The sequence below is a fragment of the Onychomys torridus genome, chromosome 7 (assembly GCF_903995425.1).
Source record: "Onychomys torridus chromosome 7, mOncTor1.1, whole genome shotgun sequence".
Classification (NCBI taxonomy): Eukaryota; Metazoa; Chordata; class Mammalia; order Rodentia; family Cricetidae; genus Onychomys; species Onychomys torridus.
Genome location: NC_050449.1, coordinates 67,736,842 through 67,755,195, shown reverse-complemented (window position 1 = coordinate 67,755,195; position 18,354 = coordinate 67,736,842). Strand labels below are relative to the sequence as shown.

The window sequence follows — 18,354 nt, the reverse complement described above, 5'->3', positions numbered from 1 at the left end:
CTGAGTGAGGGACCAGAAGAAGGGAGAAACCAAAAAGCTTCTGGTGAAATAGAAAGAAAGAGCAGACCTGCGACCTTCTTGCCTTCTTACCTTCCTGGCTGTGGAATCAGTTGTCATGTGCTCACCTGCCTGGAACTGTGACCATTTCTTTGATATTGTGATGTACTGAGTCTATGTGACAAGAATGTTCTCAAGCTTCCTTCACACACACACACACACACACACACACATACACACACACACACACACACAAATGTATTCTATAACATGTATGAGTTGTTACCAAATCATCAGGAATGGAAGAACAGGCTGCTTCTCACCAGTTTTCCAGTACAATGGAAAGCAAACTAACACCATAATCGTGTGCACACCAGTCCTAAATTCTTATGGACATTTGCATAAATAGCTTCCTCAGCAACTCGACCCATGACCACACAGCAGAGCCACACCCCATCCTTGGTTATGTGGCTCCTGTGGGGTCTCTGGCCTCCCTTCCAGGTGTCCTGGACTTCCAGGTGTGAGTGTGACCTTCCTTTGACAGGTGAGTGCAGTCACTTCTGGTTAGAGAGATCAGGGGAAATGAATTTGTCTGTCCACATTTACTCAAGATTTTTCTTTTTCCTTTTTGAGATGTTTCCATAGACGCCCTGTCTCTATTTCACCAGAAGCTTGGGTAGTCGGGAATGAGAGCAACTTCCTTCCTTGGCTAGCAGAGAAAGGCTCCAGGCAGGAGAAGCTAAAGAAATCAGACCCTAGTGCAGAATGAAACAGAAACAAATTCTACCAGTCTGAACAGGAGCAGACTATGACTTCAGTATTGAAGGAAGTGACAGATGTCCCGGCGTTATGGGAATGGGTTTAAGCATAACCTTAAAATAGTGCTTCAGAGATTTCGGAAGACAGAGAGGAATCTGTCTTTGTGCTTTAAGCCCTTTCTCTTCCATGAGGGTTTTTTTTATTTTTTTTAAGTTAGAACATTTTGGACCAGAGCCAGGGAACTGATATTTTCTAATCTTGGGTGTTGCTGCCACCTACATGGCGGGAAGACTACACACAAACCAGCTTTTCTCCGAGGGTACCTGAGACAGCACGCTCTCTGCGAAAACATAACCTTGCGACCTCCACATTTATTTCTCCGCTTCACTCTCCCAAACAAAGGAGTACTTATTTCTACCCCATTACCTTGGAAGAGGTTGACATTCTTCTTTGCTTGGATTTGGGGGAAAAGCACACTGATTATTTGAATTAGGGGCTCATCTCAGGGAATCTTCTCTATCACAAAAACAACCTCATGGACAACTTCATCCCCACGGTTCCTTCTCGGGGGAAGAAAAAATTATCTTGACATGGTTTCTATATGTCCCCTGCCCGCATTGCCCAACTTCAGAATACAAAAGGGAGGCTGAAACAACACAGGATGCAATGGAGATTCGAAAATAACCTGGTCCTGATGATAGACGAGAGAGGCTGTTTTTGATAGGCAATGCAGTTGACCCCGAAGCAATAACAGGGAACTCCTTTAAAATATCTACAGGAAGTTTGTGGTGGTCGAGAACAGAGCATAGATTCTCCTTTTATCCTAGAAGGAATTGTGCAAACACTGTCCCCTTAGAATATGCACGGACAGGATCTAAAAGGCAATTGATGACTTTGCAGATAATTGCAATTAAAATGATTGCTAAGTGAGTAAATGATGGATTTGGGAGGCACGTGCCAACTAATTATTGCTTTTACATAATGTTATGAATATTGGTGTGTTTCTGGCATTTGGCGCTTTAGGCTGGGAGTGTACTAAATATGGACTGTCTGTCATTGCTGTTAAAGACCTTGTATCCTTGAATAAAAATCCCTACAACATTTGAAAGGATCAGGCTACTGAAGACAAAAAGGATCTTTAGAACTGACGACAGAAAATGTGGTACAACAATGGGGTAAAAGGTGTTTGGAGAGATCATTAAAAGATAGAGCCTGAGACACCAAGAATTTTCTCTTTTATCACAGAAAACAATGTAAACATGTTCAAGTGGTCTATGAATACCAGTTTCACATGGTATTCATGTTCCTGCTTATTTTTTCTTATCAGTATTATCATAATTGTACTAACAATGATGCAATCATCACAGTCCATTTATATGCAGATTGTTTTTGGGGGGGCAAAGGTATTTATTAAAGAGTAAATGAGCGGGTCTAAGGCTAAGGAATTTTTAAAAATCTAATTAATCAAAACAAATATTTCTAGTGCAATATTTATCAAACCCTAATAACTGGAAGAAAAAGCCTCACCCTGGTCCCTGCTCCAGTCAGGAGGTGACATAACACCTACCAATCTCCAGGGGACCTAAGCCAGAAGGGAGTTTCCAGCAGTAGGCTCCCTTTGGGAGGGTTGTTTTTATTTGTATTTTTTCTTCAAATACCCTCTGAAGTATCCTTGTTGACCAAAGTGACCTAGGCAAGAGCCTCTGCATATGATGGGTGTAGCATTTAACTGTGTGTGGAAGATACTACTCAGGAAACTTCATTAATTTAAATTTGACTACTGCTAATTTAGAAAAATCTTTAACAAATGCTAAGCATTACACAGCAGAGACTATGAAATTAATGGCAACTTTGGCACACTGGATACATGTTAGAATCCATTGTGTGGAGAACAAAAAGTTCTGACCATGCCTTAAAATAACTGATCACATGAACTGTATGCAAATTAAGTTTAAAAAAATTACAAGAGTCCATTTTGTGAAATGAAAACTAAAATCAATTGGGATTAAAATATTCTGACATTCCAGTTCAAATACACAGCATATAGATCACTTTTTTTTTTTTTTTTGAGAACTAGATTATCATAATGTGCCTTTGAAAGATCAAGGAAAACCAGTATAGTTTCTCAAAATGTTGATTTGAACATCTCTAAAGGGAGTTTAAAATTGTGGGAAATTGAACACACAAGGGAGATAAATATGACCCCAGATGCCAGTCTCTGAGGACAGCCTACCTACTGTTAGGTCTTGTCATTTCCTGATTCTAACATGTTCTAGGAAGTCTTAGCCTTGTTTCTAAAACAGCAAGGGAAGACTTGAGGCCGTCCTATTGTGTGTTTATGATACCACACATCTGACTTTTATTGGGTGTTTTCCAGGGCTTGCATTGTCCTCCATAAGCCATCATAGGGAGCCTTCTTAGGGTGAAAACTGAAAGGAAGCTTGGCAAGAGGCCAAAGAAACGAGGCTCTGAGAAGCCCACTTTGCCAGACACACCAGGGTAGCCTCTTTCTCAGCCCCAAGAGCTTTCTCAACTCTATCCTCCACACCACCAGCAAAGACCAGGAACAGCTCCACCAAGTGCATGAAGGGTGCTGACCTTCAAGTCTGAAGATGTGACACTTGTCTGAATTAGACTTCTGGATGTAGGTGTACACAGGATAAATATTACCAGATGATTGCCGGGAAGAAATGCAAGAGCATCTTAAATCAACAGTTCATTACAGTCACAGGAGGACTCCAAGTGCAGCTTAATGCCCAAGAGACCAAAAAAGACATCCTGCCCCAATCAAGAAACTAGTTTTAGCTTGAGGGCTGTGGTGGCAAGTGGTCAGATCCTAACAAGTCACAGGTCAACTTGCTACTTCCAGTTTTCCTACAGTAGAAATCACTGAAACTGCAGAGAGAAGATCCCAGGGGAGCATTTTCAAAAGGACCCAGGGATCTGCATCATAAACAGGACAGGCATGAGGGGCGTGTTCAGTGCTAAGCCTAATTCAGTTTTGCTTATGTTTTTGTTTTGTTTTGTAGCGTTAGCTTTTAGAAATTGATAAAAAAGAAAACCATCATGATGAAGTCATTTAATATGAATTTGTAGTGACTCAAGCTTATAGTGCTGAAGAATCTTAAAATTCTGTTTAGTGAAGCCAGGGTTCCACCATGTCTGATTTCCCACTACTGCTGATACCATGAAATATTTATCAAGGATTCAATATTGTTTTCTTCAGATCTGAAAATATGCTAAATTCAGCAATGATTTAAATGTATTGTTATTCTTTTGTGCAAAGGGAATAATAGGACATATCTATGAAAATAATAAACTCACTTTTAACAAACATACCAGGATTTTAACATGTACTTGGCTTTAACTATTAAAATGTCCCCTTTTAGAGACATATTTGATGTTTCATCATCAAAAATGCTTGTGATGTCTTGAAAGCCACAATCTGTCCCACTGCCTAGCTTGTTTGTAACTTGTTTCAAATTACTCATGGCTATATAATCCAAAGGGGTAAAATGCTCAGAAGACAATGGTTTCCATGGTTATTATTGTTGACAACATATTACAGTTTAGGTACAAATCAAAATTAACTTCATGCAGAGACATGCTATTTTAGGAAACATACGCATGGATTTTCATCTACTTTGATGGCATTATAGTTTTTTGATATTCATATTAGATATATTCATCTAGCTCAATAATTAATTGTAAGTCTCAAAGGGTACAGAGCAAGGCAGCTCAATGATGTATTTCTCTTTTGAATTTTTCCTTTCCCCTGATTGCTACATCCCAATACAGGATCTGAGGCTGGTGCTCAGAAAATTGTTGAATTAAAATTGTATGAAATGAAATGAACTACACACACACACACACACACACACACACACACTTACACACACACACTATGTATATATAATATATATTTATTTCCGTCTTTCTATGGATTAGGCCATATTTCTATTCATTTAGATATATGTTAATAATCTTTGATGATTTTCTATAAATTAAGGAATCATTCAATAAAAGTCATAGCACATAATTCAGATCGGTTTAACAGATGAGCACTTTACACCCATTTCTGTTGATACTGCTTTGCATTTTTTAGTTTTAGAATTTCTGCTAGCCCAGCTTCTTTCTGGGAAAAGAACCGTGGATGTTTATATACTAACAAAGAACGAATGTTGTAAGTAGAGTCCCCTCCCCCAGTTCAGGTTACAAGGCTAATAACATCAACCTTTAATTAAAGACAATCACCACGGTGTCATTAGAGGTCCAGACTGATTGGACCTTGCAAAACTAGACACCCTTGTATGCCACAGATTGATAAAGGACATTTCATGTTGAAGGATGTGACGTGCAAAGGTTGATTGGAACTGAAGCACCCCCTAAAACAATATGTCCAAGCTCAACATGGCAAAGCTGATAAAGTTTTGGTTTAAATAAATACCTTGAAGCAACAGTGAATTGAGAGTTTTGTGCACTCCTTTGGCTTCTGCAATTCAGGCACTGAGAAGGGAACCTCTGAAGTGCTGTTAAATCTACACCTGTGAGCTGGCATTCTTTGTCACGAGTAACAACAGAAAATAAGGAGGACTAAGGAGACTGGCTTGGACAATCATTCCCTAGAATTAGAATTTGGATATCCTCAATCAGTGATAACATTTTTAATACACTTTGGCTAGCATATTCATGAAACCACTGGAGACCAAACAGCGCTGCTTTTATTTGATGGGAAAGAGATAGTGTGCTCGTCCTTCTCTGTTAGTTCAGATTTGATTTCCCTTCCGATATTCCATCTAGCACATCCTGCAGGAGCACACCTTCGTTAGCCATGGACGATGCCTAGGCTGACCTAGAAAGAAAGCAGATATCTGGGTTACAGGGTGCAATATAGAACCAAGAAGACAGACAGAAGGAGGGGAGATGTGGAAAGGGGAAGTAAGGGGCAGAAAAAGTAAGGAGCTTACTCTCTGCAAATTCTACATCCCTCCCCACCCTGCAGTAAAACGCAGTATATGATAACTAATATCCCTGCCTTATAAAGCAGGTACCTACATTTTAATCCTACATGTTACCAATAGCTTTTAATCATCCCAATAACAAAGTCTTCCAAAATGATGAACTTGGCTTGAAAGAGGCAAATTCTCCCTCAGTTTAAGCAGCTTAATTATTTTTAGAGCAATCTACCTCCATGGTTCCAGTGCCAGACTTTATATTTGCTGAAATATGGATTAAGTTGCAGAATCAAAATATGTCACTCTCAAGCATAGGTGTAGGCTAGCAAAAACTGGGGGGTGGCGAGATAAGTACTATACCATATATTGTTATATGTATACATTCATATGAATCAACCTATGGCTTTATGTTGCTTTAAAATTTATTCTGCTGGTGTTTACACTTTTATCTTTGGATAAATTAATTAAAACATTGGCATTGCTAAACAAAACCAGTAGGAAATTACCACTTTATTATTGACATTGTTCTTCCTTTTTCTAGAACAAGTTTCAGCCCCAGCCATAAGCCTGTGTTTGGTGGCCATGATTGATGCTCAGCTCACACTGTCCACATTTTCTCCCTCATGCATCATCATCAGCCCCTCCAACACGACCGTCCTGGAGCTGGTCTACTTTCTGATTCCTGGCTTTTGCTGGTGATTCATGAGACAGAGTAGTAAAAAAGAAAGAAAAATCTCACCTTGGCTTTTCACAATGTGTCATCCTCTGTGAGAATTCTAGTTTTGTTCATCAGATTCATGCAAATGTAATATTGATTGACAGTGATGTATATAGATCCACATGCACAATGTGCTACATAGAAACCACTAAAATGTTCTATTAACAGAGAACACACACTGATTATAAACTACTTTGCAATTGATGTGAAAACTTAGTGACACTCGCTGTGTGTGTATGTGTTGTGTGTGTATGTATGTGTGTGTATGTATATAGGCCAGAGATTAATGCCGTAACCATCTCCATGTTACTTTTTGAGACAGGACCCCACTGAACCTGGAGCTCTCTGATTCAGTTAGACTGCTAGGCCAGCAAGTTCCAGGGACCCACTGTTTCTACCTCCCCAGCACTTGGCTTACCCCTGGCTTTTTACATAGATCCTGAAGATAAAACTCAAGTTACTGTGCTTGCATAGAAAACACTTTACTGACTGAGCCATCTACCCTGCCCCGAAGTTATGCTGTCCCAAGAACGTCAGGAGACAAATTACTAATTTTCTACACCAAGGTCTCTCATTAACACTAGCCTAAAAATTGCAGACATGGCCCTATAATTTTTTAGCATGAGTGTGAAGATGAGGGGCAAGGAGTCTTTGCTAAAAGGGTCTGGAGGATAAGGCTGTGCTTTGCCCAGAAGTTAACTAGATGATCTTGAAACTATTTTTGTGATAGCAGCTTTTAAATTCAGAGGCAGCCAAGCTTTAAAAAGCCACAGAAGGAAGGTCTAACGGCCCTAAATTCACAGACAGGGAGCTGCATGTTCATGCTGCTGTCTCAGAGCTTCTATTACTAGACATCAACCTTCTCCCCACAGGCTTCAGGAACATAGAAATGCCAGAGAAGGAGCAGGTAGACTTCACAGAGTCAGAGACACAAGCTCCAATATGGGATTCACCTGTAAGCCAAAACTCACTGCTGATGAATTATTTCAAAGAAAAGACATGTCCAAGGGTTACCTTCCCCTTCAGACCAGACCTCTAGGTTCACCAGCAAGGTCAAAATAGCAAGAATACTCTGGCTGACAGGTGCTTCGCCAACCTTAATGGACTCCAGGCTCTCACCTGGGTATAAGGCTTGAACCAAGAAAGATTAGAATGGCAAGATGAGTGAGGTACAGCCCTCCAGAGAAGAGGTGAGTGTACTCTGCAAGGCCTCTGAGCTGTGACCCATATGCAGAGTGGCCCATTTATAAACAGCTCCCCCTGGTCAGCTCTAGGCTGGAGAGCAATGTCAGTGAAAATTAACCCACTGTCTCCAAATGCCACTCAAGAAGTCAACTGTATCACTGTATGCAAAATTTAAAAATTTCATCTTATTAATGACGTTTCAAAACTAGCAGCACTTAAGACATAACTTCACGTCTTTTCAACAATCTTTTTCAGCTTCTCCATGCTTCCTTGCCCTTCCTGCTTTCTGCCTATGAACGAGGGCTTCAAGTGTTATGTAGCTATAGAAGCCAGAATAAAGTGATAGCTTGAAAAGATTTAAAAACAAAGGCAGTATTTGAATAGAACAATAGAGGAAGCAATACTCGTGGTATGGGAAAATCATTTCTGTTTTCCTTTTCTAAATACTCCTTAAACATTTACTCTATTCATTTAAAATGAGGTAATAAATATATTAGTCAGTTAGCATTACATTAAACTACATAAGGTCAATATCCATTACAGCTAGAAGCCTGAGCACACTCAGCTTCGTAACAGGGGGATTTTGCACATCCATGAAGATGTTAAAGGGAGTTTCAGATGGAGTGATGACATTCCATGGGAAAATGGAAAGAATAATGGCTCCAGACTTAAGCATACCCCTTCCACATGACATCATTGTAAATTCAGCTACTGACATAGTTAGGTTCTCAGATATCACCACTTCAAACCTCCTAAATCGTTTTTTTTTTTTTTTTTCATGTAATAAAGCTGGTTACTCTTTCCAGATAAATGCCACCCCCACACAGTACACAGAGGTGTATACTTCACCAGGATGATGCTCATCATTTTAGGGCCCCTACACTCTGAGCCACTTCTGAAGTTCATCTTTGGATTGTCATAATTTCACAGCTTCCAAAAAGTCCCTCTATGTCACCAAATTCCCATATGAAACACAAAACTTATTCTCTTTCCTTGTTCAGTTCTAGGAATTTTGTCTATCAGATGCTTCTACTCTGAGGAAATTTAACGTCTCATCAAAATCTTTTTCAGCAAACAAGCACCTCTGTCAGAAGTGGTTTAATTTCTTATTACAGAATTTTATCCACACGAAGAGGAATAAATAATTCATGCTACTACCTCTTTGTTGTATGTCCCTGAACTGCACAGGGCTGGGAAGCTGACAGCTGTGTCAGGACCAGGCACCCAAGATCTGACATGACAAGCAACTAACAAGTTCCTTTTAGTTTGTCCCAAAAGAAGACAACAGTCCAAAGTGCAGACAGAAATCCCGAACCAAAATGAAACAGCTTCTTTCTTTTCCCCTAAGTGTTTGCTATGAGCCACTTTCCGACCCACAAGCCCTGGTCATTTTACAGGACTGCCCAGCCCCCTTTCTTCCTCACACTCGCTTGGCCATTTACGCCTGGCTACGGATCAATATGAGCAATTCTTGGAGAAATACGATGTCTCCATGACAACCAAGCCACAAATTCTCAGTGGAAGGCAGTGAGACCAGTAGCGAACCCTCCAGAGGTTTCTGGGCCTATAAGGGTAAGATGTCTTAAAATGCAAGGATGGACAGAGGAAAAAGCCAGAGCAATTCATCCTTTATTACTGGCTTAATGATGTCCGATGTATGGAACAGTACTCACTCTATAAGATTCTCCCTCAGCCCCTGTATTTTCTAATTACTCTGGTTCTTTTTCTTCCTTCCTTCCTTCCTTCCTTCCTTCCTTCCTTCCTTCCTTCCTTTCTTTCTTTCTTTTTTTTTGACAAGTTCTTTTGTTCACGACTGTCAGACAATAAAAGCCATCTGAATTTCACTCTAAGTCCACTTATATTAAGGCATGGCGGATGGCATCATGTTGATGTATCATGTCAAAAACAGCGAGTGCTTAAGTAAACACCTGACTCCTGATTTCACTTCCTGACAAAACGCTTGATGGGAAACAGCTCATTGAGAACTGTAAAAATCTCATCAGAATTAGACAGTTTCAATCCTAACCACAAGTAATCTAAAAATAATCTTTAGCATAGACAGTTAACACTACCATGATCCTCTCCTTTTTAAAGTGAAATGAATTGACATTTTCTTTGGGGTGTTATGCCAGGGAGCAGGGCTAATTTGTTCTTTAACAATTTCCGTCATTGTGAAAACATGCTCTCTCTCTGTACCCTCAGATGCAGAAGAGACAGCATGGCTGGGATCGGGCGCGCAGCTGCAGCTCATCTTTTAAGGGCTCCTAGTGCAGTGGAGGGGGCTGATACACACTTGCCATCACCACTGGGCCTATTGGGGTTCCAAGACGACTTAGGGGGCCTGACATAGATTGCAGGCTACACCTTTCACTGAAAATTAAAACTCGGTATCTCTCCTCCGGGAAGGATCAGGGGACTGTTTGCAGCTGCCCCCCTGTCAGGGAAGGCAACACAATTTGGAAATCTCTTAACTAAGCTGACAGCCTACCGAGAGGATGAATCAAAAATATGATACAGAGATCAGCGCACAAAGATGTGAGAGGGTGGAGGGGACACCGTAGCCAGAGACAACAGGAAAGAAATGTCCAGCCCGGAGAGAGAGCTAACTCTTTCAGTCATGGTAATGAGGTGGATATTAGCACCTCATGGCTTGGAGTGGCCCAACAATGTCATTCAATTTTTAGTAACAATTATTTTTTCTTGTAATTAATTAATCATTAAAATTGGGCATGCTTCAGACCAAGACAGAATCAAAAATCCCAGCTAAGCTGTTCTAGCTGTCTTTTCCTGGTACATTTTCCCATCTTTCCTTTTCACAAAGAGAATATCAACGTAAGCAACTTTGACACTGGGTAAATCTTACTTCCTAATAAAGGGTTCTGACAGACAGGCTCTCCCATTGTTTGACCACATCCATCCGTGTTTTGCTAAAGTGCCTTCCTCCCAGTCAGAGTTCTGTTTGAACAGGGAAAGTTAAGGAGATTCTAGTGGTGGCGACTGGTTCCTCTCCGCTCATCTCTGCATTGCTGCCTTTCAATCTTGCTAGATCTCATTATTTGAAACATTTGAAATGTCAACATTTCTCTAGTTTCCAGCTTCTGGGTGGATTAAGCAGTTTGGCTTGGAATTGATAATGAACTAATGGTCTCAGCTTCCTTTCTCCGTTGTAACGTCTTTGTACTATGTCCAGCTGAATTCTTGATGAAAGAGGAAAAGATAACAGCCCCACACCGTGACCTCCTGGGGGGGGGGGGCGTTAATTTGAGAGTGCAGCTGTTAAGAGCCAGCAGCCTTCCAGTGTCCTCCCCCACACACTCCCAAGGACCCCAAAGCTGTGTCAAATTTATCATTTTATACTTGACTATGTTTAAATGGCTTCCACCTGCACTCTCCGACTCTTCCAAGACACATCTGTCAAGAATGTCCTCAGTATCTTGGAAGTTTGCCGAGTTCAAGTCGCTGCCATGCTTGACCGGACTGACTGAAGCTGTTAAAAAGAGAGAAGGAAGAGAGAAAGACAGCCATGAAAAAGTAGCAGTGAACACCATTAGACCACTTCAGTCCCACCGATAGTGTGGGGCACACTATGGAAACACAAATAATAAATTGAAATAAAGTGTATCCTCTAAGTATTTATTGGCAGACATGTAATTAGTTGAAAAATCCATAGATGTGACTTTATCTCAGAAGAAAAATAAGCGCCTGGCATCAGCTTAAAAGCTACACAGCTACAAAGTGACAAAGCGAAGCCTTCGAAGTAGACATCGTATTTTTAATGCATAAATCTAAAACAATATAGTCAATTAAGAGCACATGGGCACAGAGCAAAGAACATCCGCCAACTCAATTAGAAAGCCCAGCTCTGCCCCATGGTGTGGCTCCTCCTGTAGCTAAAATCACAGGAATGGACTCTTTGTCTGCACCTCGGCTCTCTTTTCAGCACCCCGAAACCCACGGCACCAAACGCGTGCACACCAAGTCTCACACAAAGGAAATCTTCAAGTATAGAATGAAGGCATTCAATGTGGGGATAGGAAGGGCCAGCGTTTTGAACACTAGGGAACCCAACAGCTTTTCACAAGATCATTTCTTAGGCAGCAGCAGGGACCAGAAACGGAAGCTGGTACCTAGGTAGGACAACATTTTCCCTAAAGAATGTTATCACATCAGCTCTTTAACAAACAGACTCAAATATCTGTGCTTTTCCATTTGCTGTAAACGACATCTACGAGCAACACATTTTCATGTTACCTCCTCACTAGTTAATATCTACCAGGTAAGGTGGGCCTGCTCAGCATGAAGGTATTCAGTAGACAGAACAAAATGAGTGCCGATCACATATCAGGTCACACCCACTGATCTGAAGCCAAATGTACACACATTATTGAGCATATGCATTTCTGTGAAGTATAAACATGGACACACAACTGTCCATATACATCCCCATAAATGCATACATATACACATATGCACACATTATTGAGTATGTATGCTAATGCAGATATATATACATGTACACATCACAATCCATATGTGTACCTACACACACACACACACACACACACACACATATATACATAAACATATACTATCAAGTATATATATATACTTGGGCAGACATAAATATTTACACTTACCATTGTCTATATGTATACACACATATATGTACATATACTATTAAGTATGTAAATACTCATTCAGACATGTAAACATGTACGTACACCACTGTGCATATGTATACACATACATATATACAGATACACAAGCTATTGAGTATATAATATATATTTATTTATTTATTCAGACATGTAAAGATGTACGTAAACCATTATTTCTTTCTATACATGCATACATTTATACACACATATACTACTGAGTGTATACATATACATACTCACTCATATATATATACACTACGTATATGCATATATGCATGTGCAGACTACTTACTACATATACATACACTCACATCTATATACGCATTATACATTATTGAGAATTTCTATATAGTAACATATATACATATAGATATATGTACTATCAAATATACACATAACTTAAATATATATAAAATACATCTATATACACATAGACACTTTTAAATGTACACATAACTCACATATATGCAAACACTCATCTACATACACACAGACACACACTACTGACAATATATACATAGATGTACATAAACACATGCATATGTATATACATATATATCATACTACTGAGTGTGTATGTAAACTCAAATGCACACACATATATAAAGTTAACTATGTAAATATACTCCTGTATACACACACACACATACAGGTATATACAGAGATACACTTTTGAGAACAGTAGAATCTTATGTCTCTCATGTTTCTATAGCACTCTACCACTGTCTTCAGCTCTTGATAAAACATATTTATAAATACTCAATACAATAAACAAAATATACCTATATATCTCATATAGGAAATGTTTGTAGGCTCAGGGTCACTGTTGCTAAACCTCCTTCAGGACGTGAAAGAGCCACACAGGGGCTAGAGCCCACATAGCTTCACACACTGAGTGAGTGACATTAGGTGTCCTGCTGGAGCCCTGAACCAGCAGTGTCAGCAGTCAGGGCTCCCCATGCCTCTGTGTGCTCAGAACCTGAGGCCCAGCAGTGACTCTTAAAAGAGGCTGGTAACAATTCTAGTCACACATTCCCTACAGACAGGGTCAGCAACCCTCTCAGAGCACGGAGAGGAGCTGTCTTGTGAACAGTGGGCAAATGTTGGATTTGCCACTTCTCCAAGACCTTCCCTTGAGGAGCAAACACGGGGGGGGGGGGGGGGGGGGGGGGGAGGTGGAATTCTTATTTTAAATAAATAAGCTTACACTTTCAGTTTGTATTTTGAAATTTCTGGAAAGCAACAAAAAATAAATAAATAAATAAAAAATAAAAATGTGTAAGCCAAGGCAGTCTCCTTCATTTTCTATCTTGTCTGCAACAGTGCCTGGGCCACAGGGATTGTTCTCCAAGGATTTCTGAAATGAATGAATGGACCAGGGACTGAAGCAGAGGGGCCAGACTAGCTGTCTCATAAATCAAGAGGATGTGTGCTCTCAAGGATGTGTGCTCAGTTAGATCCACAAGGAGACTGCCATTTCCTACCATGTGGCCAAGACTGTGATCTGCGGTGAAACGCTTGTGTGTCCCGATTGTCACTGCTATAGCTTCCTTCAATTTAGCTTTCCTCACTTTAAATCGTACAGATGGACTACTTTTGAGTTCACAGATTTTTGTGAGTTGTTTAAGTGGGATAGTCGAATGCAGCAAAGCTACAGGACATTGTGATACCAGTCAATGTTTACAGTCTTTTTAAATGGATCTTACCTCCAGGTATCTTATTTGTTAAGTCTCTGAAGTAGTGAGGGTGGTATTTCCAATCAGGAGCAGATCACATAGGTTTTTTTTTTTTTTTTTTTTTTTTTTTTTTTTTTTTTTTGCTAAACACCAATGAGGTTGCATCTCTATTTATTTGGGCAAACGCACTGTTCTCATCCAACATGTTGTCCTTTCATGGTTGAACACCTTTCACCATTCATCTACTTATCCATGCCTCCAACCTATCTTTACCAAACCACAACATTAAAAATGCTACTCCAGTGGGTCCTTGCCCCTTAGTGCTGAACTGTTGGCTACTGGTAGACTCTGGGAGAAAGGAAGCCATTGTTTTCAACTGTGTACCCACTGCAGATCCCAACAGACTCCAATGGGTAGTTATCATCCATGGCCACAGAAAAGGCTCTGGTTAATTAAACTCAGGGGGTCACAAACGAAACAAAAATGTATGGGTGTGAGGAAGAGATTAGTAGGGAAGATGAGAGGTAGACAGAGGTAGGTGAGAGATTAGAGGGTGGGGGATGAGATCAGTATCCTACATACACATGTGACATTGTCAAAAAACACATTTGAGCAATAAAACATACTACTTTTAATTAAAGACCTCAAAGGGACAAAGGCATGGCATTAGAAGAAAGAAGTGCCCACAGCCGTTAGTGGCAATAGCCTAGATCCAGGGTGAGCAGAAACAGCAAATGTTTTCAAAAAGCTAGAAAGTGGGATCAGCCCCTGGTCTTCCTGGAACGGAGTCCAGGAATGTAGCTCCTCTTTGCCTTGACTTCTGATTTCTAAGAAGCTGATTCTTGTGAGGGTGAGTTGTTATTTTGAGGAGGTTATTCAAGTATCTTCCTTATTATGGGTGAATTTTGCTATTGAAAGTGGTATATGATTTGCCATTCTTTGCTGGGTGGTTCACAGAGCATCCAATTAAACTGACTGTGATGGAAAGACCTATGCTATGTCAAATGGGAGCAGCAGGCTTCGGAGAGGTTCATTACTGCCAATCTACCCTGTGTTTGTTTGTTTGTTTGATAGGCTAATCCTTGTGATTGTCCTTTTGGGTGCTTCCTGTGGTATTGTTTCCTCATTAAACTCTGGCATGATGAGTGACTGGAGTTCCTGTAATGAACTATTTCAAAACAAGTGAAGTCAACACACATTGATTTGGTGCTTATTGTGGGCACAGCTCTTTGCTGGACCACAAGGGGCAAAGAAGTGGAGGTACTTTCAATGTACCCTCATGCAACTTATGATCCAGTTGATGTGCAATTAACAAAATTAGTCAGGATCTCTGGAGTCCACAGTCTAAGCATGTCATGCCTTTTAGGAGGGCAGAGAAGTTCTCTGCTGTAAAGTACTAAGAAGGTGAAGTTTGATCTAACTCTTCTTGAGTGGGAGTGTGGGATACCCAATGGGAGCCCTTCACATCAAGGAAAAAAGCCTGGACACAGGTACGGCCAAAGAATTCTTGAATACCCCATACCACAGACATATTTGCTAATGTGGCTGTCCACTTGGGATATCTTTAATGAATTCTCCTTGTTTGTCTCTTGGAGCTGTCTCTGAATTGCTGTTGTTGGCTAATTCTTCTCACCTGTAGAAGTTAGCTATAGACAGATTTTTTTCCTTGCCCTAGATAGTCAATAATTTGATCTTTACTGATGGAGGACCCATTTATCACAGTAGCCATCCTTTCACTATACATATCGACTTTTCCTTATCAATACCACAGTCCATTTGTAGCTCATCACTAAAGTTCTTGGGTGTTTTCGTTAGTTTTTGAAGGTGCTTTTCAGAGCTTGGCAGAGAGATGCTTTTGACATCAATACAGTGAAAATGGTAGCTAGACTCATCTTCAGCTTAACATCAGCTGTTTATTGCCTCTAGAATGTATTGTGAAGCTGTCTATGTCTGGAGGGCTGGGTCCCCAAAAGACACACTCTTCTAGACAGATCTCCACTAAAAGATGGAAGTCTGTTCCAGCCACTAGCGGATAGAAGGCTGTTCCATTTACTCACTACACACTTTAAAATATTGACAGTCAAAAGGCTGATGCTCTGAATATCTTTTCAATATCTCCAGTCAGTAGATAGAGGAGTCTGTGCTGTACATGAATGTGTGGGACTATGGTACCTCTAATGAGTTTAACTCTAGGTCCTAAGAAATGAAAGGTTCCAGCAAAGACAATAGAAAGTCTGTCTGTCTGTCTGTCTGTCTGTCTGTCTGTCTCTCTCTCTCTCTCTCTCTCTCTCTGTCTCTCTCTGTCTCCCTCTCCCTCCTGTGTGTGTGTGTGTGTGTGTGTGTGTGTGTGTGTGTCCTCTATGGGAGGATTTATTGTTTAAATTATGTGGTAACATGGCCACATAATTCCAAGTGGCATTCTCTACACACTTCTATTCTCTATTCTGGCTTCTGCTATTTTCTAAAAACTTGCTGCCCTCCTTTTTTCTTTTTGCCATTTGTAGAATGATGACATTTAATGTCAAGGCAGCTAGGCCTAAAGAATTGGTTGCCTTTCTCATCACTGTGACCAAACACAGAAATGCTTAAAGGAGGAGAGTTTCATTTTAGCTCATGACCTCAGGGCATCTCAGTCCTGAGGAAGGTGAGGCAGGGGAATTCAAGGGTGCCTGGGGTATATGGATGGTTCTTTTCATGTCCTGCTGGCAGATAGGAAGCCAAGAAAGCTAGACCAACACTGAAGACAGGAAAAGCCCTCGAAGGCACATTTCCAGGGACTCACCTCTGCCAGATTAACCACATGTAATGAACCCCATGTACTTCCATAGCTTCTGACAAGCTGGGTACCAAGGTTCAAACACATGAGCCCCGGAGAAGAACACCACACATTCATACCAGTCCTAGCTAGAACAGTTCCATCCTGAAGGAGAGAATAGACACCACCAATAAAAAACCTCCATTCGCTCTACAAACAGCATGTGATCTTCTCAGCTAAGCTACCATCGACCAAGCAGAGTACTTGATAAGAACCCATGACCTTCTGCCATAGGTAAAATGCATAATAAAGGGCATTTTCAGAAGAGACAGCCCTGCCCCATGCCTAATGGAGTAATTACACATTGTGCGTAAAGTCTCAGAGGAGGATGCTTGTCAATCTAGTTCAGTTTGGGTCCATCAATGAAGCTGTTCTCCTTCCCACTTGAAAAATCTACACCTAAAATATTTTCCATATTCTAAAATATTGTGAATTATCAAATTTTAAACTTAATACTGTAAAGTCAACTATTTCTAATTATCTTTTCTTGTTGTGTGCTTTAAAAACTCATGTCATTTATGGGGTGAATAAAGTAAGCACCCAAAATGATTCTAATATAATGAATTAGGGATGATATAAAAACAGATCCCAGGACTGGAAATGACTTATCGGTTGAGACTATGCACTGCTCTTGTGAGGACTTATGTTTGGTTCCCAGCATCTAAGTCAGGCAGTTCACAACTGCCTGTAACTAACTCTAGCTCCTGGAAATCTGTCTCCTTCTTTTGACCCCCTTGGGCACTGTACTTCCATGCATGCCATCCCCCCTAATAAATATAAAATCTTTACAAAACCCCACAGAGAATCCCATATCCCATCCATATGTGCAGCCTCTTTGGAAATAAGAGGAATATCTAAAGGCAAATGACTCATAAAAAGAAAGCATACATATGATACATAGGTCCTAGAAGTCAGGCCAAAGGGACAACAATAATAAAAAAGAAAAAGAAAGAAAGAAAGAAAGAAAGAAAGAAAGAAAGAAAGAAAGAAAGAAAGAAAAAGAAACCAACCAACCAACCAACCAACCAACCAACCAACCAACTAACCAACAAACCAACAAAAAAAAACCCAGTCCAAATCTCCTAGCTCAATCTGATCACCTCTTTCTTGGGACTCTCTTCTTCTTCCTACTATGATGGAAGCAAGGAAGAAAAACACTAAACAGTATCTTACAAGAGACACAAAAGAAAGAAAAACGACATTGAATCCAGATAGAAGTAAATGTAGTCCAGGCAGATCACAAAGAAAATGACATTCATATATTTTGTTTTCATTCTTTATAGTTATGTGTATGTGTGAAGGCATGCTACCGAGTGTAGGTGTCCTTAGAGACTGGAAGAGGCCACCACATCTCTAGGAGCTGGAGTTACGGGGAATTATGAGATGACAATAAGGGGTGCTCGGAATGCTGGTTCTCTGCAAGAGCAGCACATGCTCTTAACTAATGTATGTGAATGTATTTTAAATGAGAAGGAAGCAAAACCCATAAGAGAATTGTAAGCACCACCAATAGCTCTGTAAGCACAGCAAATGTCATCTGGACAGACTCCAAATTCAGTTCACCACATGGCTTGTCTCCAGACAGATGTTG

General features: G+C 40.4%; 1 protein-coding gene across 1 annotated transcript in view; it reads right to left on the bottom strand.

The window, feature by feature from the left end:
• Positions 1–5,465: 5,465 nt before the first annotated feature.
• Wdr72 (WD repeat domain 72) overlaps positions 5,466–18,354 on the bottom strand; it is a 150,689-nt gene continuing 137,800 nt past the window's right edge. Inside the window, exons 18-19 of the mRNA XM_036191712.1 lie at positions 10,997–11,101; positions 5,466–5,608 (exon numbers count right to left, since the gene is read on the bottom strand). Of these exons, the coding sequence (XP_036047605.1) occupies positions 5,553–5,608; positions 10,997–11,101 (161 nt within the window). The 3' untranslated portion in view covers positions 5,466–5,552. The remainder of the gene's footprint in view (positions 5,609–10,996; positions 11,102–18,354) is intronic.